General features: G+C 36.4%; 1 protein-coding gene across 1 annotated transcript in view; it reads left to right on the forward strand.

Annotated features, from left to right (window-relative positions):
- GALNT13 (polypeptide N-acetylgalactosaminyltransferase 13) overlaps positions 1–21,962 on the forward strand; it is a 427,420-nt gene extending 405,458 nt beyond the window's left edge. Inside the window, exons 11-12 of the mRNA XM_004577161.4 lie at positions 9,702–9,836; positions 21,084–21,962. Of these exons, the coding sequence (XP_004577218.1) occupies positions 9,702–9,836; positions 21,084–21,224 (276 nt within the window). The 3' untranslated portion in view covers positions 21,225–21,962. The remainder of the gene's footprint in view (positions 1–9,701; positions 9,837–21,083) is intronic.
- Positions 21,963–22,958: the final 996 nt, after the last annotated feature.

Here is a 22,958-nt window from a genome sequence, read left to right on the forward strand (position 1 = left end):
ATGGCCTGTTCTGGGCTGTTTCCCATCGTGTTTCTTGCACCTAACTGCCGGGTCTGTGTCCTGCCAGAGGAATTGCCCAGGCTCCTCCATCAGAACCTCTCCCAATGCTAGAACTTGCACATACCAGTGGGTCAATGAGCCAGCCCTACTCAGTTCACCTCCTGTCCTAGCAGGAACAGTGGCTTTTCCTGACTGGCCTTCAACCCAAACTGGTCCTTGCTGTTGGATGTTTTAACCCAGCCATGGCTCGTCCATACCCACATATAGCTCACATATGGCTCAGTAGGGGTTGAGACCCAGCCTAGTCCATCCCACCTCTACCCTGGTCCTCCAGGACACCAGAGGGTGTTGGAGTCTGGCCCGGCCTGGTGCGTGTTGTCCCAGTCCACACTTGTGCCACGGCAGACTACACCTATATCCTGACCAGAACGCAGCCCCATTCCAGTTCATGCGCCCCTTAGTGGGAACCTCAACCCAGCTAGGGTTGTCCCCTTAGCTCCCCAACCGGGCCTGTTTCCATCCGTAGATCACGCACATGCCAGTGGTTGCTCTGACTCAGCTTGGCTCAGCCCCTCACCTGTGTCGACCTCTGCCTTAGACACTGTGGCTTAGATTCCTGTGTCACACAGACCAGTAGGTGCAAGAGCCTAGCTCGGCATGACCTGTGCTCCATCCTGGTCTCTAGTTTCACTTGTGGACTAAGGTTTGCTCAGTCCTGCCCAGTCCATCCTGTTCCATTACCAATTGACACATTACCCAGCTGTTGGAGCTACTATGCCCAGTTTGTCTGACCTCCAGGTCTGGATCACATGTTCACCAGCAGGAGCTATGACTCGCCAGGGGAGTTTCCCAAGTTCCTCCACTTAATCCACTCCCAGACCCAGTTCTCATACATGCCATTGGGTTTTAGGCCAGGTTCCGGTGAAGTCTGGCCTTCCATTTGGCCTTATATGAGGTGGTGAACATTGCAGCCCAGCCCACCCCACACCCTATTCAGGATGCACATTTGGGTGCTGCTGCTTTGACCAGTCCAGACTGTTGTCAGTTCCTTTACCTGTGATTGATGGCAGGTTCCTTGGTCATACCTAGCTTAGTCCATTACCACCCAACTCTTGAGCTAACCAGTGGGGCTAGAATTTCCATGAGACGGCCTGTCCTGAGATGCTGCTGGAAGTTTAAAGCCCCAGGCCCAAGGTCATGCCCCTCCCCAGTCCCATTCACTGCCCAATGAGGGTGGTGGGTGAGCCCCAACCTGCCCAGTCATGGAGACTTCCCCCTAGGTGTACTAACCCCGAAGGGAGCAGCCCCTCAGAGCCCAGGCAGGCCCGGGGACAGCTCATCCTGTGCACGTGGTGGCTGGCGTGTGGAATCCAGGCATGAGATGCCCCGTCCTGAGACCCCCTTGTCCAACATCTTATATTGTCCAGATAAATTCAATGGTTTCTTGGGGAGACCATCTCTGGTCTGAAGGCAGAGCTGGCAGAATATCATCCCAATCAATTGAAAGCCCCAACACAACATCAACAACAATTTACAACATTATGGAATTAATTGACATGGTATTGAGTAACCAATATGTTAAAAAAAATGCAAATTCTTAACCACATCCTGTGACTATTTCATTGACATTTCAATTTTTGTTTATACACAGAACCAGCTGCTTTACACCTTAAGATGGCGATAGGGTACTATTCAGCTGTCTCATGTCTATTTTCATTTTAGTATTTAGCAGTTTATAGTGTTGAAGCATATTTTTGCTGAACGTGGCAGATTTTAGGACAGTCTAAACTGGCATATAACTCTAACAAGACATATGTCAACAGTTGAGGTACAGAACAGTTTTTGGAGGAGTGTGCAGAGAAATCTTCAATATCCTAGTGAGGAGTAACTAATCTTTGTGTCCTACCTAGCAAGGTATATATGAATCCACACTGACCATTTCCTGTCTGGTTCTAAGTTTTCCTCGTTGTTCTCTGTCTATCTAGAATAATTGATTATTACATGCTATAGTTTTAACTGACACAGAGTAATTTTATCTTTATGTAGTCTAGGACAATATAATTTTTCTTCTGGGGCTTTTTATTATTTAATATTTATCTCATGTTCCAATACATGGCAATTTTAGAAATCATCCAATAATATTTTGTAAATGAACATCTTTTAAAATATATGAAATATCACGAAACATTCAGGAATTAAATACAGAAAAGGTGGCATAAATTTGCAATAAGTAAAATAAACAGTAAAACAAATATAATGTTTATTTATATAGGTGTCATGTGAAAGCTATTATTGTGATTATTCTAATTTATGTTCACAGCATAGGTATGTGAAAACTTCAAAACCCAGATGTCTCCTTAAACAATGACACCAACAAATGTTTTGCATGTATGTGATTCCTGAATGAGGAACATCTCCTTCAGAATTTCAGTTTAATTACTTTAAAGTGTGCATTTGTGAAGGCTGTTTCTTGACAGAATACAGACTTTAGGAATGTATAATTGGGAAACTACAAACAAAAATGTACACAGGAGAGAGATAAGTGGAACGCAAATTTTTTACACCGACAACCTGGAAACCTGAGTTCAGAGCAGATTAGAATAGTGGGAGAAAATTGAAGAAATATTGGTACTTGACTAGTTGCTTGTGAATAGAGGTTGACATTTCATGAGGAAAATGTGTAGTTTGGTTACAGTCTGACACTCAGTACATTCACAAGTGTCTGTAGAATGAACAGAAGAATGTATGACTGGGTCATTCAAACAGTGACAGAAAGGAGGGATAAAGGAGGGGGATGTTCCATGATGTAAAACTATTATGGGTTTTGTGATTTGTCCTCTTTTCCTCAAAGTTGCTATATTCATTTTCTCTTGTTGCACAACAAATTACTACTAATATGTGATGGCTCATTATAACACATTATCACCCACAGTTCTGTTGGTCAGAAATTCCCGCATCGTGGAGCTGGGTTCCTGTGTCTTGATTCTTCAAGGTAGCTGTGAAGCAGGTATCAGCCAGGACTGTGATCTCCCCGAAGCATAGGCACCTCCTCGGTGTGTGCTGGTTGTTGGCAGAAGTCAGCTCAGCTGTGGAATTGAATGGATGGATCTCTGCCAGAGATGGCTTTAGCATCTAGAGGTTATCTTTATTGTCCTGCCACATGACACTCCAAAAACATGGCAGTTTTTATCATCAACACCAGAAGGAAAATCAAATAAGTTGACTATTTTGAGATTTTATAAAACATTTTGCCTAATATATTTGGGAGTGATTTTCTTATCACAACCACAGTCTCTCAGGGAGCTGATGGAAAATAATTACTTCAGGGAACATCTGCAGATTGTCCCACCGCCACCACGCCGGACGCCTGCATCCAGGCGTATCTAGTAGGATGTGCTTGGAAGGAATTGGTGATTTGCTTCCTTCAGCACTGCTAAAGTAGTATCTAGTATAACAGATATTCTTTATGAGCTTTCATAAATTTAAACTTTCATTAAAAGCCTTCAATGCAAACTAACTAAAAACACATTAAACTTGGCATCATTAATGTTTAAAGCCAAAGGATTTAACAATGAAGGAGCAAGAAAATAGAATTAACAGACACATTGTGTTACTGTATTATGAGAGACTGTTCATTACATTCTTGCTCTGTTTTCAAAAAAAAATGAACTAGGAAATTTCCAAGACAAATTGCTTTTATTTCAATTCAAGAAGAAATCACTGGACACTCTTCCCCCTTGCTAGAATAGTTTCCATAGGATTCAAACTATATCCTTAGCAACTCTATTAGAGGAAAGATGTAATATTAAGTAATCAAATGTAGATTGTGTGCATCATTGTCGCACCATCACTAACTTTCAGATAATACAAGAAGCAAGACGTGTGTTTAGAGTTTACAAGAACTACCTTGTTTTACCATTTAAAGTGGCTTGCTAAAATGGCATCTGTGTTTTCTGTCTCAAATAAAGAAACCAGGGCTTTGTCGAAGCTTCATAGTAACTCTGATTCAAATGATTAGTTGATCCTAAATGTAGGTCTGTATCATTTTCCAAAGCTCATTGCTTTGGTGTTGCCCTCTGCTAAACATCAGCAGAGATGACACTTCCCAGTAGTAGGAGATGGGTAAATTATCTGGGCCAAAGTAGTTACAGCGTGCTAAGTGAATAAAGGGAAGAACGTATAGTGACCTTAAAAAGGGGGTCTTTTCCTTGGCAGAGTAGACTGGGAAGGTGTTTCTGAAGTTGTGATCAGCGCAGGTCATCTCCGAGGTGGAAGACGACTTACAAAGCAGCATGTTGCTGTGCGAAGTAAAAGCAAGGGGAAACGGGACAGAGCTGAAGATCACAAACTGAGACCCGAATGAGAATCTAGAACATGTTCTAGATTCACCTACCTCCTGTTTTTAATAATAGAAGTTGTTAAGATTATGTATGCTGTCTAGGTGTGTGACGTAAGAGCACCCAGCTAGAACATATTACTATTCTTTATCCTCCTCCAAGCGAACTACTGATCTAGAAGCCTGTGGAGTCTAAAATCAGATAGGATATAGAAAAAGTCCTGTCAGGAAACAAATGTCTCTGGCAGACAAAGGATTTAATTCTGTCTATGCTGTTTTATGCTGATTTTAGGATAGGATGACGCGTGCAGAGAGAGAAAGTCTTTAAAAAAATAGTCAAATGCTCAAGGTAACTTGCTACTGAATAAATTACCATCTATGTAAATACAAATATTGTTGGAAAGCTTTGCGGAATGGTGGATGAAACTGCTGCTGATGTGTTCCGTCTTGGTGTCTCAGATTGGACTGCAAACATCTGAAGAGCTATCTCAATGTTTGCACAAGTCCAGAAGGACTAAGCAGATGCGTATTTAAAGGGTATTATAGTCACAGAGAGGTGAAGTGACCAAAGCCCGGCCTCTGGCATTAAGCAACCTGGGATACTGGGCCTCAGTTGCCTCATCTAAAATACGAGGCTGCCATAATATGATGTACTGATACCCTTCAAACTTTATAGTAAATTTTGTCCCAGAAATTTAACAGAAATATCCTGTAGATTAAAAATATATTGCAGAGAATATCATTATATATCAAAAAGCTATTAGATACACATCTTGAAATTTTCTATGTACGATGCGTTTTCATCTACTTCTTTTGAATATCTTATTTCAGAGTGGCTTGGAATTTACAAAACCAAAAGTATTAGGTAGCAGTGGAAGAAATTCCCTTATGCCCCCACCCGTAAGAAACTCCTATTCGTGTTTCCATCTCAGTTAATGACCTACACCCAGATTCAGCGCTGCCGCTGGAGAAGGTTCCGCTCATTTTTAATCCAGACTCCTTTCATCCCTGCAACCCTTCTCGGCCTCTGAATAATCAGCAAATATGTGGAGATTTTTAATATTCAAATACACTGTGAGTGTGTAGATATTATATGTACTAACAGTGGCTGAATGAAAACAAACCATATATGTGCACATAAAACGTGTGTGTGTGTGTGTGTGTACACATATATGGGAAATTGCATCCAAATAATGAAGAAATCCTATGGCAAGACAGAGCCAGCAGAGGGCAATAGAGAGCTGAGCTCGGTGCGGAAAGACGCCAGGCCCAATGTCCCAGCTTTGCAACTCAAATTACTGGACTAAAGTTTTGCTAACAGCTGCTTAGGTTTTGAGAAAAAATAGTAATTTGTAAATAAGTAATGTAAAAATTATTTTAAAGTAACGTTGTAAACAATGTCATTATGAAAATGTGTGAACATTCACTGGAGGAATTAAAGCATGATAAAATGTTGATAAATTTTGATTGTCCTTAGAACAGACCTTGGATATTATTGATTTTCATTTTATCTTATATATTTGAGACTCATAAATGCTTTCAGACTAATTTGTACTTTCTAAAAAGAAATATCATGAATAAGCTACATTATATGTGAAATAATGAAAAGCAAAAGCTTACCCCTTTTCTGAATTTCTAACATTTTCTGAATTTCTTGCTTAAATTTATTGAGATTAAAAGGATTAAAATTAAATTTTATATATATAAAAGAAAAAAGAGCATAATATGGCTGATTTGATCATTTTAGAAATTATAAATTGCTCTTACAATATTCATTCCAGACAGCAGAATGTAACCACTATAAAATCTAGATTACACTCCACTAGTAAAAATTTGCAATGTCTGGCCCAGCACAATGACTCAGTCACAAAATCCTAACCTCGCAAGTGCCAGTCTCCCATGTAGGTGTAAACTCATGTCCTGTCTGCTGTGCTTCCCATCCTGCTCCTCCCTGATTATGGCCTGGGATAACACAGTCTTGGGACCCTACATCCTCATGGGAGACCCGAAAGTGGCTCCTGGCTCCTGACTCCAAATCGGCTCAGCTCTGGCTGCGACCATTTTGGGGAGTAAATGAGCAGATGGAAGAATTTTCCATCTCTCCTTCTCTCCGTTAATCAGATCTACCATTCCAATATGAATGAATAAATTAATAAATTGCAATGAATATTTGGAAAGATGAATCAATGAGTTATAAAATCTCTAGCCGCTGCCAGGGGTTAGGAGGTGTATTAGTGTTTTGATACTATCCTCACTACCATAAACTGGGCACTTAAAAGTAGCATAAACTGGTCGTCAAGCAGCTCAGGAAATCGAGGTATCAGAAATCCAGGATGGCATCTTTCTTGGCTCTTGCTAGTATTCCATGGTTTGGAGATGTCACTCACTTCTCCATCAACAGTCAAATGGTCCCCTTTTCTCTCTATGTATCTCTCTCCTCTTTTAAAAAGGACAGCAGTTATTCTGGGAGAGGGTTCACACTCCGCCCTATGGGCTCAACAAACCAACGAATCACGTAAAGCAATGGCCTTTTTTTCCAAAACACTCACATTCTGAGGTACTGGGGATTAGGAGGTACTGGGGATTAGGAGGTACTGGGGATTAGGAGTTCAGCGTATCATTTTTGGAGGACACAATTGAACCCAACATGGGTGGTGTCAGTTTATCCTGCAAACTGTAAGATTTTCCTTCTTTCTACAAATGTGACTAGGACTCTAGAGTCCCGTGAGAGAACTCAAGACAGAGACAGCCTGTTGGTGGACAACACAACTAGGCCTTCTGCCAGGGGGTTGGCATACACTTCAGTTCACCCAAAGTGGGTTCCATGATCGTCCTGCCCTAGCAGATATGAAAAACACAGAGGTCCGGTGCAGTAGCCTAGTGGCTAAAGTCCTTGCTTTGCACGCACCCAGCTCCTGTCTGGGTGCCAGTTCTAAACCCAGCTACCCCCCTTCCATCCAGCTCTCTGCTTGTGGTCTGGGAAATCAATTGAGGATGGCCTGAAGCCTTGCAACCCTGCACCTGTGTGGAAGACCCAGATGAAGCTCCAGGCTCCTGGCTTCAGATTGGTTTAGCTCCGGCCGTTGTGGCTGCTTGGGGAGTGAATGAGCGGATAGAAGATGTTCCTCTCTGTCTCTCCTCTTTTCTATATATCTAATTTTGCAGTAAAAATAAATGAATCTTAAAAAAAACACACATTGACACACACAAACGTGACAACGATCAGTACACAGTTGATAAAGGATAAAAAACTAAATCAAGTCTAATTATTTCTAAATAAAGTAAAAATAATTTGTATAACTTGGCTCACACTGAGTTTTTATTATTACCACAATTTTTTACATTCTGAAAATAGTCCAGTATGTACATTCCACATGTACACAAATTAATCCTGACTTTCCATTAACACCACAAAGACATGAAGCCTTATATTCTATTTTTCCAAGAAAATCTACTTTTGAACATAATATCAGTTAAGCTGATTTTTCAAATATTAAACATGACTAATTGCAGACACATAGATTCAGATAAGATACACAAAAATGTATCTTTATTAATGGTAAACAGATTAAGGGAAATACCAGCTGACAAAAGAACGGTAAGTATTTGGAAATTGACAAACAAATAATGGAATAGAACTCCAGAATTTTCAAAAGGTATAGTTTCTAAATTACCACAAGACACTGGCACAGAATGATTGCTGTGGCCGTTATCACTCCTCCTGTGGAGAATTAATGCTGAATGTCGGTGTTCCGGCATCTCCTCTGGTACTGACATTTACTTTAAACGGAAAGGAAGCAATTTCAACGTGAAAGCTTGTCCTTGGTATTGAAATAATTGTGTAATGGTCAAATTAGATATTTCTCTGGAAATTTTCTCCCTTGATATAAGATTCAATAACAGATTCAGTTATTGAACTAAGTTTGAAGTTCCGTTTTTTTCTTTTTTCCAAGACAGGCTATTTAAGTTGAGGGGGATATAAATATTTTTCTTTGTTCTTTTGATGTTTTTTGGATTCGTTCATTTTGGCAACTCAAGATTTTCCATTAAACGTATGACCATGAGGGGTGAGTGCTTGGCCTGGCAGTTAATATGCCCTTCACTTAATGACGGGTTTGCGTCGTCTGCAGCTCCTTACTTGAGCTGCAGTAGCCGACTCTGGGGGTGGCCAGCGAGGGTTCCGTGGTTAGGGACCTGCAACCCAGGTAGAAGATGCTCCTGTTTTCAGCTCTGGGCTTTGCTCTGAGCTGTTCTCTGTTGTGGACATGTAGTGAGTGAGCCAGCAGATAGGACCTCCCTCAAATTCTCTCTCTCTCTGTGTCTCCCTCCCTCCCTCTGTTTCTCTCCCTCTCTCTGTGTCTGTGTGTCTCCATGACATGATGAATATAAGAAGTGTTTTTCTGAATTCTTTGCATGAAGTCTAAAGTGCGCCACCTGTTGATGAAGTAAGCCTCACCTACTATTCAGCTTTTCACACGATCATGTAGGAAGCCTAACCTGTGAAGAATCTCTTTATAAGAGGTTGGCTGAAGAGAATACTTTGTGTCGCCGATGATTTTACTGCTTCCTTTTACCACTCCTTATTCTTTCACAGTAGCCTTGAGTTTCAATCTTTTCATTGTAAGGAAAAGAGAAATAGCCACAAAATATTGAATAATGCTTACTGCAACTGAAAAAAGAAAACTTATAATTATGTACTTAATGACCTTTATGAAACTTTAATAATGTATTATACAAATATTCAATCCAGGAACAAAATAACATGAATTATTACAGTTTCAATTTGAATTTGTTAACATGAGTTCTTCATACACCTAAACATATCTTAGAGAGTATCCGAAGTGCTTATTTTTACTGAGATTTCTGGAAAAGATAGTTCTACAACCTTCAGATGCCCCTTGATGGCAATTAATAAAATTCACATGAGATATTTATGTCATCAAAGGAACAATGTATGCTTCTTTATAAAAAAAAATCATTGTATCTATAATGGGGGAGTTGGTCACATGATTGTGGGAAAAAGAAAACATTCATTTTTGAGCTGCATGCAATTTACAAACTTTGATATTTAACATTTTGTGAGCTTTAAAAGACAAGGTTATGCAAGAGATTTGGCGCCAATGAACACTAATCATGTAACAACTGAATTCGTTAAACAAAGGCTACATCAAATTCTTGACAACTTCAGGTCAGGGTGCCTGGATTATGGTTGAGGAAAACAACACAAATGAGACAGTCTTCTCAAAACCACACAACAGCAATCATGTGAAAGGGAATTAAAGTGAGTGCTTCCACAGATTATTCTGTAATACTGTCACTTTTAAATTCAAAAAATTACTTCATTAGCTGAATTTTATATTTTCAGGTATTTTCTTATACTGCTGACAAAGAAATCCGGACCGATGACTTGTGCTTGGATGTTTCTAGACTGAACGGACCTGTAATTATGCTGAAGTGCCATCACATGAGAGGAAATCAATTATGGGAATATGACGCTGAGGTAGCGTGTTTTTCTTTTTTCTGATTATGTAATGCTTCAGCTCATACATGTGCTGCAAAAACATTTAAATCCTGTGCTATTACTATCAGGCACTGGAAGGGTTGGGTTGTTTAACGTGGGTGTTCACATATAACAGCAATACCATGGACTATTGCACTTACACCTTTTAGCTAAACTGGCCCATGAATGAACAGCATAAGTGAAGAAAATCTTATTTGTATTTGCACACATTTTTGTTGCCCCCAAAAACGTACCAAGTGTAAAAAAGGCAAGAAGGAAGTTTTTCTTGTCTGAGAGCTTATTGTGAAATCTGCCCGTAGGACAAGGCCATCATTTCGTCCATATTTTAAAATCTTAAATTCTACACCATGGTAATCATCGCTATTTTTGGTTTCTATTAAAAGAAAAAAGGCTAACATCAACAAGATTTCTTTACAACGATAAAGAATAGTGTAACTGATTCTAATTTGAAAAAAGAACTGATTCTCAAAATTCAGTAAATTGTATGTAAGTAACTAAGCAACCTTATTTTAACACAGCACCCCTGTGAGAGAATAGAGGGGGAGAAAACAAAATCCGTGCTGAGAAATGAAGCAGACAGGATGTAAAAAATAGATCAGCCACCAGGTGGCGCTAACGAAAAAGAAATCCTTCCTCTACAAGACTGTTTCTTCAACACCTGCGGTCAGTTCTCCATTTCCCACATAGAATAACTTCTCAATGATTTGTTTTAAAATTGCACTAAAGTCAGCTCTGACAAGATAAATACTATGATACAGGAGAAAGCATCTCATAGCTGCAGTGTTTTCTGAAAACCTGAATCGCTTGGCAAGAGTAACAGAAAACCATTCCGCAGAATTTTTGGAGTTGATATTTTAACAAGTTCTTTAAAAAAAGCTTGAATGTTTTAATATGCACGATTTTATTGTTTCTCGAGTTGACTATCAGGAAAGCTTAAAGAATTCTTAAGGAATTTCAAATTGTTATGTAACTGAATCTGTATCTAAAATTTGTGTAAATGTTGCAAAGGTTTGGGGCTATAAAATCAACTTTCGGGATATAATCAGAACTAACCACTGAACGTTCCTAAGTCACATCCATGTGTACTCTTCAACCTCTTTTATTTGTTCAGTATTTTATTCACAATCTTGATCTAACCATTATTTTCCTCTCCTCAAGCAATGACTGGTTACTTACTATTCCTTATATGAAACCTGAAGAAGACATCTCCTGTACTCCCTGTATCTGGGGCAATAAAGGACCCTTAAACAAAGGGGAACAGTACATACCAATCTACACAGAGCAAACCCTGCAGCTAGTATTTATTACTAAATAATTCCTTTCCCAGCTGCTGCTGCTGTAATATGCTTTCCACTGGGAACCCAGTGTTTTGAGGCGACTTGGCTAAACATGAGGAAGTTTAGCATAAATTTATATGGGTATGAGAGTGATGTATGTCTTATATAAGATGACGGAGTGCTTCTTTCGGAATGCAATTTTAATCTTTCAGCAATGAACAAAGACGTATATGCTCATCCTCCAGTGTCCCAATGGACTCCTTCATGATTCCCCCCAAAAAGTTACTGTTGTAGTTAAATAGTTTTGTTTGCATTTTCTGTCAGCCAGTAGCAACATTTTTGAGTACCGAGGAATGTTGAAAGAAAAGTGGGAAAAAAAATTAGGCAGCCTTACTTAAAATTCATGACTTTCATAAATTCACTTTTTGGTTGACACTACTCTTAGAGGTTGCAGTATGTCAGGGTCTGTAATATTTGGTCCCATGCTCCACCTGTTTTGGAACACACACATGATTCTTACAATATGTCATAATTATTAAGAGAATTTCATTTAAAAAGTGAACTTATCATCTTGATAATATTTTAACATAGGTTACTCCCCCATGTGTTTAAATTGCAATGTTCAACTTGAACAATGACACCCTGTTAGCAAACCGGAAAAGATAGCAAGTAAAATGTAGTAAAATTACATGGACAGAGAAACATTGTCAGAGAATTAAATGAAAATGTTGCAAATTTTAATTATTTTTTGTTTTGATTTTTTTGTTATTGAGATGAGGTGGCTTTAATGATTTACTGTTTTGATATCTCTTTATTTTTTGATCCCTTTAGTCCGAAAAAGAGTCTGTTGTTCCTACCCAAACCATAAATTTAAGACTAGGACTATTACGTGGGAATGTTAGTAATGCAGACTGAAAAACATCTGTCTGCATACACTGGAATCTAACAGAATCTCCAGGTCACTCAATATGCATTCAAGCTTGAGAAGGACAGGAAACAATGTATATATACATGCATATATTAATGTATATGTATGCATGTTTGTGTGTATATGTTACATACATATATTATAGTTGTAAAAATTCCAACGTTTGAAGAAGACATTTTTGGAAGATGGCAAGACTTCCAACAATATCTGAGAAGTCGAGGGAATGAAAAGATAAGAGGTGTGGAGACGTGAGAAGGAGTAATTGCTCTGCGGCTGTATGCTGCCCGTATTTAACCAGAATACAGACAGGCACTGCTCACTACTTTAATCAGTAATTTATTCTTGGTCTTACAAGCAACGACAAAATTACTCTTCTTGAAGAAACCTCTGAGGGAGTAAAGTTTCAAGGCATAATGTAAATATACAGTAGAGTTGAGCGAATTACAGATTTGAAATGTACCCTTAAAGTAATCTTTCAGGTTTCATCAAGAGAAAGTGCTAGCATCAAAATGATACTCCGAGCAGCAGAGCTAGGGTTTACGTCCTATCAAAGTCTTCAGAGAAATCTAGTTACCACTGCAATTGTAAATCTCAAGGCGTGAACATTCAAATACTGCATCCCTGTGTCTTCCATATTCTTCTCGATTTTAGAAAACTAGAAATAGTCGCAGAATTACTGGCATATACAGAGAACAAGGAAATGGCGTCATGAAACCTCAAAAAATGTTGTGTATTTAGCAATTTTAATTTTGTTTACTTGTTAGATGAATTGGATAATGACAGGAGGAGAGATTAAAATTGAGGTCTTTATAATTATTTTTTTATATTTCCATAAGACAGATATTAAACTCCTCTGTGTCTTTCACATTAGTAAATCGGAGCATATTAAACATGTCGTAAGTTCATAAGAACAGGTTTATGATAATAATTTCAGCTGTTTCTTGAACACACCACAATGCACTGCTAGATAATTTTAAAAACAAACAATTCAATATTTTTATGATAATAGTCTAATAAGCTAATTATATAGATTAATGAAATAATACTGTAAATTATTCACACTATCAAACTTTATTCTAATAGAATAGCTCCTTTCCTTCTTGTGGAAAAGATGTCTTACATTAAGTATGTGTTTAGATAAACTGGCAGTTTTTACATTACCTTTCCACCATGATGTAACTATAAACTTTACATATAGCCATAGTGTAATTATAATATAACACGTTGTGTCTTTTAATTAAGACTTACATTCGTGTAGTGAATGCATATTTTGTTTCCACCATGATTTGAAATATAGTTTTCCATTTTCCCATCTACATATTTCTTAAATAATGAGACACAAATTTAACTCAGTCACTTAATAGTTGACCTAAATTTGCTTCATTTGGAGCAACCTGAGCATCATTAGCAAAACTGCAGGAGACCCATCTGGTCTAGAATAAGCTACACAAGCATTTCGGTTCTGTGAATTGTTCATTGCCACAGAGTTAAAAAGGAGGAACATGAAATTGCATCTCACTGAAACGTTTAAAACTTATTTTTATAAAGATCTGTAATCAATACATACTATTTTAATCAGGTTTTCTTATATTTCATTTGAACATCACAAATGTATTTTAGTACATTTGAAATCTGCCTTTACTGCAATATGTGCACACAATCACATTCATTTTGAACATTCAGGCAGCTACATACAGTGTGAGGATCTAATTTTAGATCAGAACACTTGCGCTCAACAAACACTGCAACAAAGAAAAAAATGAGAGGAAAATATGGTGCTAAAAATAAGTCTTGTTTTTCATGGGACTGAGCAAATTGACTGAGAAAATACTTTTTCTCAATTCCTTATCTGTCTGTGTCAAATGCTTCCCACAGTGAAAAATACAGGGAATATTTTTCAATAGGTAAAATACATTGGATTGATATTTACTGAACACATAGTAGCTTATGTTTAGACTTTATTTAATCAACCCTCTTTTATTTACCTTTATCAGAAAGCAGGTAAATGGGAATATAATTTCAAGGTAAGTGGTTTTTAAATGCAGCCCGGTCATGTCTTTGTGTGGGCTTCTGAGCAAAAACAGTGGCTGCTTAACCGTGAAAGGCTGTGCGCTTTAGACAAGTATGACCTTCCCATCATCCCACTCACCCAGACCTGTGACTCCTTTAGAATCAATTCATCAATAGAAATTTCAGTAGATTAATATTGCTTTTGTAGTCCCCATTTACTGCACATTTGCCCTTGATATTTTAGACTTCCTGTTCTGTGACTGCACAAATTACATTGTCAAGAGATCATGAAATTTGAAATAGCAATTTTATTGTGGTAATTATTAATTGATTATCAGTTTGTATGGCCAAAACAGAGAAAACACTTCTATTTTGACCATTAAGTGAAATATCTGTGACCTAATGTTGTTTTATTACTACATTTTATTCATGTAACCATTGATTTTTATTAGTTATATTTATGCTTTAGGTATATCTTCTTTTCAACAGTGTAACTCAATTGTAAAGTTGTAAAATTGTAACATTGTTAAAACAATGTATTCAATTGTATTTGCTCAATAAAAATGCAAGTTTTTACTACTTTTAAATACAAAGACATGATCTAATTTTTGCAGTATTTCAGCTCTTATTTTGTCACTGAAATTGTTTCCCTTGTCTAATTCCAGTCGGTTTTATGTATTGTCTCTTGGGAAGGGTGGATTTTGAGACGCTCCATGACACATCTTGTATTAGATAGTAAAACACACAAATATGTTTAAAAGCAATTACTATTAATTTTTTCTCAGGTAACTTAGAGACACATAGCTGAAATTGTGTACATCCTAGTCATGTGTTGTGGCGCAGAGACTTAAGCTGCTGCTTTCGGTATCTCTGCCTCTCAATCCGGGATCCGCTTCCTGCCCAGCCTCCTGCTGAGACCCACAGGCGACACCCACAGGGGCAGCTCCAGTGCTTGGCCACCTGCTGTGTAGAGGCGTTCCTGTGTTCTCTGTTCGCTTCTGGTTAGTCCAGCTCTGGCTGCAGTGTGTGGGGAAACGAACTAGCCAACTCTCTCTTTTCCTTTCAAGTAGATGGAAATAAATAAGATAAAAAAGTTTTTGGAGGTCAAATATCAGTGCTTTACATTTAAGAAGAGATCAGTTAATTAATCCTAAATTACAAACAAAACCCACTACTGGTTTAGGGTTCACTGTACCTTTTGCTTTAGTCAATATTTTAAATAAAGATACTTAGAAATGAGCTGCTTCATGGCAACCTGTTTGTTAAATTGCCTTTGGGAATGAGTTCACCTGATAGCCTTGTACTGAGGAATTTGTAAAACTATACTTATAATAAAGAGCAATTAAAAAGAAGAAAAGTTGTGCATATTTTATAAAAACTGCACATAAACGGCACAGGAGAAATATAGAGGACATTGAAAATTTTAAAAAGTTAATGTATGTAATTGTAAATATTAGTATGTAATAAAAATTTCATGTGTTATTCATTTCTTTATCAATAGCTGATCAAATGATTTTAATGGCAACACATGAAACGTAGCAAACACAAGAGACGTTCATTGCTGCTATTTATATTATGGCTAAATATTTTTAGTATATGTCTTTAATTTTGCTATTTTCTATTTTTTTATCTTGTAATTTCTAAGAATTACATCTTAAAATCATCACAGAGAAATGTTAAAATCATGTGGACACAGATGTTCATCAGTGTTAGTTATGCAATTTTTTTTAAAAAAAATCTCTTTTCTGATTTGAGTGACACAATTATAGAGCGTGAGGAAAGAGAATGAGAAATTTTCCATTTGCTGGTTCACTTCCCAAATAGCTGCAAATGCTCGGGTTGGGCCAGACCTAATCTAGGAGCCACAGAGGTGCAGGACCAAAGCCCTTGGACCTTGCTCCTCTGCTTCCCCGGTGCCTTAGCCAACAGCTGAATTGGAAATGAAGCACCCAAAACTTGAACTGGCACTCACATGGAATTATGTCATACCTTAACTTGCTGTGTAGGGTCTGTCTCACAAAATTCTTGACAATGGCTACATATACAGAAGTTATTCCCCTCAAAGGATAAGTTAAATGAGTGTTAGCAAATCATTTCATAGAAATTGCTGATTTCCTGACAAAATGTTTAAACTGTTTTAGTAACCATTAAGATTGCTTGTAATACAGATGGAAGAGGGGCAGTCAAGGGATTGCCTCAGTACCATAAACATACACAGGTGATAAGATAGTGGAAAATAGATCATTCTAGTAACTGTTATTTCTTCTACACTGAGCACTCAGAATTGAGTCATTTCTGGCTTTTATGCAATTAAATATATTTAATTTTGTGAACTTTTATAAATGAAAAATTATGTTTGTCCCTGTGGAATTGAAATTTCTAGTTTTTGTCCTGGTTTTTTTCTAAAGTACTGAGAAAAAAAGTTACCTCCCCTTTTCCATAGCAATCCATTTGATAAATATTTTGTGTGAAAATATAAAATATTATAAATTTTACGAGGACAGTGTATTGTTTTCCTGTTCCAGAACTGCATTTTCTGAGCGTAAGTGAAGTCATTTTTTGCTTTATACTATGAAAACTCTTTATTATTTTTTAGAGACACATGAAATTCACACTAACACTAATGTCTTTGATATTAATATGATATTTATCAAGAAAAAGATCCTACAACATGAAAACTGAGTGTACACAATGATGTAGCTTAGGGATTTTGAAATATGAACAGAAAATTTAGTTTTTGTTAAAAATGAATAACATCTTAACAAATCAAGCTGAATAGTTAACTTTATTTCCAAATAAAATATATATTATAATGCTAGCTTCATAAATTTTATGACTCTTTATGTACTGTTTTGACAATAAATGCTTATAAAGTTCAATCCATAATATTGTCCAATGTGCTTTCCAAAAGATGTAGTCTGATAAGTTTTTTTACACTGGCCTTTCACCAAGAATCCCGACCTTGATTGGTATCTCCCATGACATGCATGAAACTGGGCTGGAGTCACCATGTACCTAGCTTTTTCTGGACCTTATGCTCCTGTGGAGAAAATAATAGGAAATTAGAGACAGAAAAATATTTTGCTGCAGTTTGTGTTTGGACAATAAATCAAGAACCCAAATAGAATCCATCTTTCTTTTCTCTACACTTAGTTAACTTTCTAATTAACATCTAATTGTTACAACAATGTTAGTGAAACACATATGAGCACCACCAGATTATTGCCATGGAAATGTCAGAGGAAACAATTTGAGTGATATACTGCTGAAAGTAAAGCATTAAAGCTGAATAGTATCCCAAGCACCTCTCTAATATCCACTCGACTTTAGGGGAAAGGGATGGAAAGGCCATGGTCCATAATTGTAAACCCTCTGGACGAATCCACAATTTTGGTTCTCTGCTTAAAAAGTAACAGCTGACTGTGAAGAGTGTTTCATTACTAGGAGGAATACTGAGAATATCAACTTTTCTAACCAAAGTAAATTTGGCTCCACCTGTTGAATTCAGATGATGTTAAAGCTGTCGTAAGGATGCAACTCACAGCTCCGTGGATGCAATTATTGTAACATGTGCCTTCCATTCGCATCCAGTAGAAATTGTGTGTTACCAGCATTGATTGATTATTGCATTTGTAATTTATTTGGTCATTATCCATTGTTTTCTTTGTCAAACAGACTCACACTCTTCTTCATCTAGTCACCCAGTCCTGCCTCTCAGTAAGCAGAGTTGCTGATGGCTCACAACAGCCCACTGTGGAAGCATGTAATGATAGCACTTGGCAGCAGTGGCTGCTAAGAAACTATACGAGAATGGAAGTTCTTAGAAACATTTTTGGGAATACTACTGAGTACATTCTTTAATAATTTGTAGAGGTTTGTGTTGTAGACTTTATTAAATTTGAATTTTTTGTTATATTTGGTTGTGGCAGTCTGGAAACTTCATAATTTCATTTAAAAAAGATATCTTAAATTGTTTCTTTGTAGAGTTATTTTATGTCTTTTTTGTCTCATTAAGTTGGAGACTGTATATTATGTTCTATTTAGTCCATCATTACTGAATAAGCATTTTCTAATCTTCATGACTTCAAATACCTATATAATATTTACAAATATAATTGATGAAGTGCGTTATGAAATGCTGGCTTTTTTGTAAACTATAGTTATGTGTCTAAGACAGTAAATTTTATATCAGAAATGAAAAATATCAATAAACAAGCTAACATCACAAAAAGCACATTATTTTGAATCACTGAAATTATCTGCCTGTTAATTTTTATTCAAGTACTTCGACTATATGTAGACATAACAACAATGCTTCTAAAATATATAATCATTTTAATTTGAAAGACAAAACTTAGTATTAAGAACTAAGATAATTTTCAATAACTTTATGAAGAATTTTTTGAAACATTTCTTTATGGATATTGGTTCAGTGATATAATAATAGTAAACTTTTTTGAAAATTCATTTATCTCTCACTTCTATGACTTGTAACTATCTTCTCAGTAAGTAATAAAATGAATCATTATTCCATACAAAGACTAAAAATAACAACATTTCCTAATTCTTGTAAGGAATTGATTACCCAATAAATAAAGAACTTTATGTAGTCCCATATCTTTTTATGAGAACACATAGAAGTGGAGAAGCCTTTTTGAGATCAGCATTAACTAGTGCAGGCACACTTGAACTTGAAAGGCTTGTGGCAAAGCTGGGACTGGAAAACTAGAGGAGAGAAAAATAGTCGTGATAACCTGCTAGAAGGTAATGATACCCATATTCTGCTTCTCCTCGCTGCAGATGGATGCTATCTTTTGGAGGGAATCCATTGTCATAGCTGTCAGGAGCCTACTGGGGCATAGGCAACACTATAGCAGTCTCTGAAGTTAGAGAAAGCAGAGGCCATTGTTATCATAAACCATGTTGCCTGGAAACATAGTTAACATCTCTACCCTTATCATGTTGCCAAGGAGTCAGAGCTAGAGGACTGACTAAAGGTCAATATTTTTAGGCAGAAAGGAAAAGGATGTTGGTAAGCATTTGTATAACAAAATATTTTCTGATAAAATTTTATTTTGTGGCATACCCAGCAGTTCACAGCTAGTAAATGGGTGTCAAAAATTTGCAATTCTGCCTGTGTAAGCCTAAAATAACCAATTCTGTACTTTATTACTTTGAAAAGAACTCTGGTTTGTTATCCTTGCAGTGGTAGGTAGTGAGTTCCTTCAAAACAGTGTTTATACATTTATGGATGTAAGAACACTTATTAACATTTCCCAATTACACTTATTTATGTCATTGATAATACATACTCAATATGAGCTTTCAAGAGAAATCTCAAAATTTAAAGCTAACTGATAAAACATTCAGCTCATGTGGTGCACAATCAGATTAGAACAAGATAAGGTTTTTGTAATAGCTCAAAGGCTAATAAATACACTTATTAGTGTAAAATCATGCCTTTTTTTTAAAGAGGGATCAAACAGAAGCATTCAATTTCAGTAGTTTTTATGAAAGAGAATATATACATAGAGGACCTCAGGTATGTAACAGGATGAAGAATTTGTGTTCATTTTAACTAGAACTCTCTAGAAAAGCATACTGTTTTTATTTTGCTCCGTATAGTTTTTCTCCAAAGCTAGCTGATGGTTGGATATTTGGCATCATAAATAGAAATCCACTATCTTACTTGCCTTTCTTTGGCTAGTTCTCCATTTCTTCATTTCTTGGTGTAAGTAACTGAATTTGTGTATTTAAAGAGTAATAACAAGGCCTTTACTTTTGAAATCCCCACATCTAATATCCTTTCCCTCTTGATTTCCTGGTTGTTGCCTATTTGATATCTTGCACAGGAAGTCTATTCCCATTCCATCAGTTCTCACAACAGTGCACTTCATGGTGCTCCAGTCCTAATCTAGACAAGTTACAATCGCCTGACTGGTGTATTCTACAATCTTTTTCACAACCCTGTATTCATTTTTATCCAGAGTTAGTGTGTTTTTGAGAGACAGAGAGAGGGAGAGAGAAAAAGGAAAATACTTTGTGTACCCATGTATTTGTTTTATTGCAAAAAAATGGGGTCTGGAATAATACATTCAAGATTACACCCAAAAATCATATTTCAAAATTCAAAAGCTTCTCTTGTTAGCGTTATAATTTTACATCATAATTTTAGGCACTGTCCATGAAATTAACATAACACATGTGCATATGTATCTCATATATATATATATATTCTTCTATACCTTGCATGTATAATACTTTATGATTTAAGACTCATCTGAGAAGTTCAAAAATGTGATTTCAAATATAGATATAAATGAGAACCCCAAAGAGAAATTGTGAATTAAGTGGATAATATAATAGTTATTTTAAGTGTGAAAAAATAAGGAAATCTAAAATTGTATCATTGACCCATTGTTTATATTTGATTTGCTGTTATTTTAGATCCTGTAAATGCAGAACATAGCATGCTGAGCAGAGTTTCAAGTAAGGCAGGTTATCTGTTGCAACAGGATCCACTCTTCCACAGTGAATGTCCCACTGTCACAGATACTATGATTTGTTGAGTATTTTGAAATAGGAACATCTGTAGCATTTTGTTCATTTGGGTCTCAGCTGTGACATCTATTTGCACATTTACCAAATGTTTACTGAATAATACATGCCTAAGACAACTAAGCTTGTGTGATACCGCGTTACTATTTCCTGTCCTCGACTGAACTCAGTGATCACAAATGGACTTTTTGCAAAGACTAAATTATTGACAATGTTTGATAAATGTGAGGGTTTTTTTTTTAACTGTCTGCAAACAAGGATCTACCAGACAATGAATCCATGACAGTCAAAATTGCATAATAATTAATTCAGAAGCTCCTGTGCACATGCCTCATTAAAACATCAAAATGCGTTACACTAACAAGTTGTATTTGTAAAGAGAAGATCCAATCTTTTATGTGAGTGAAGTCAATGATGCAAGAGGCAACACTGACTATTGGTTATCTTTTACAGAGACTCACCTTAAGACATGTTAACAGTAACCAGTGTCTTGATGAACCTTCAGAAGAAGACAAAATGGTGCCTACCATGCAGGACTGCAGTGGGAGCAGATCCCAACAATGGCTGCTAAGGAATATGACCTTGGGGGCCTGAAGACGTTTTCACCCAAGCCATGAAAGTGTCTGCACTTTTGTTTTTCCATTCTTTCAATTAGGATGAAATATTAACTTTGCTGAATTGAAAGTTTTAAAAATCCTTTTAGTATTCTAAAACACAGCTGTTTATAATTAATTTTTAGGAATGTTTGGGGATTTCCCTACTAAAATTTCTATCTGATTGAAGAAGCACACACATAAAAATATAAGTAGCAAAATGTTATTAAACATCAAAAGAACTTATAAAATGAATTGTGTTTGCTTTTAAAAAAAGTCTATTGCTCTTGTGTCACAAGGATAGTTGGGCTTTATTTTATTTTTTCTTATCATAGTAATTAAAAGAAAGATTATGTAAAATGCCTTATAAAATATCTTCATTATGAAACATCATCAATTATTTAGAAACTCATTCTCTCTATTGAAAGGTCATGTACAAATATTGAATTTCTATGTCAACCAAAGGGCCAAACAGTAAACTATTTCTGAGAAATGATTTTATTTTATAAAATCTTACCTCTAAATACTTGTATCAGGAAAAAGTTAACTTGGATGTTGAATGGAGTATTTACAAATGCACCACATGTAACCAAAAAGAAGAGGAATTTGACAAGTCAATTTAAAGTACATAAGAAACTAATAAGGCATTGAGGAAAATAAAATGACATTAAACTGTAACAATCAAATCACTGTAAGAGAAACTTGACTAGATTACAGTCATTCCTAACACAGACTCAAATAAACCATTTTCTTCCCGAAATTGATATGGAAAACACAGTCTGTGATATTGTTTTGTCTCCATGAAGTATCGCATGCATTTTATCTTCACTTTAGAGAGTGTGGTTTATCACTTGCATTTTACGGAATTCTAAGTGAAAGAGAGTTGTAGGCTAGTTTTTAACTTTTGCTTTTAAAATTTAAGTTAACATTCTGTTTTCTTCTTCAGTTTTGTATTTGAAAAATTGAAAACATATCATTCAAATTTCATTGTGATTCAATAGTATCCAAAGTTCTCAACACCAGAAGGTGAACCTCAGTACACATGCATTAAATGTTTATCTTAACTGGGGTACTAGATATCATTTTCCATAAAAGATGTCACAGGAAAATAATCCTAATTTGAAGACCTACCTATAATTGTCCTCTTCCTTAATACTTTTGCACAAAATACAGGAACAAGCAATGTGAAAGGAAGAAAATGTATGTTTTTTTTTTTTTTATTTGACAGCAGTTGCAAAGCCAGTAAAGTTGTTTAACATATATATTTTATTCAATGTAAATGTACTCAGCATCAAATTGAAATCTGGCAGGTCACAAAAACCATTATAGCAGAAAATTCTACTTTTTTGATGTTTGTTTTTGCGAAAAAAGTTTTTATTCAGTTGTATCAATGCTTGCAACACACACAAACATTATTTCTGTATTCTTGGTTTCACAAAGAACTGCACTTTCTAAAGGTTACTACTTTTTGAATGGTTTTCCCAGCTGAATTTCCTTGGTGTTGGTTGGTTGGTTTGTTTAACTTTCTGTTGGTAGAAACATAAAGAAGACTTGTACAATCTGGGGCAGTTTGTGTTTGCTCTTTGAAGTGTAAATATTACCCACTCTTCAGTCTTTGGAATCCCCAATCAAGTGTTAAGCTAAACTGAAAGCGTGGGAGACCCAAAAAGCTCCTTCCTGACTCCTGGCTTAGGATGCGCTCAGCTCTGGCCGTTACAACCACTTGGGAAGTGAA

Source organism: Ochotona princeps, chromosome 5 (assembly GCF_030435755.1).
Source record: "Ochotona princeps isolate mOchPri1 chromosome 5, mOchPri1.hap1, whole genome shotgun sequence".
In the NCBI taxonomy this organism is placed as follows: Eukaryota; Metazoa; Chordata; class Mammalia; order Lagomorpha; family Ochotonidae; genus Ochotona; species Ochotona princeps.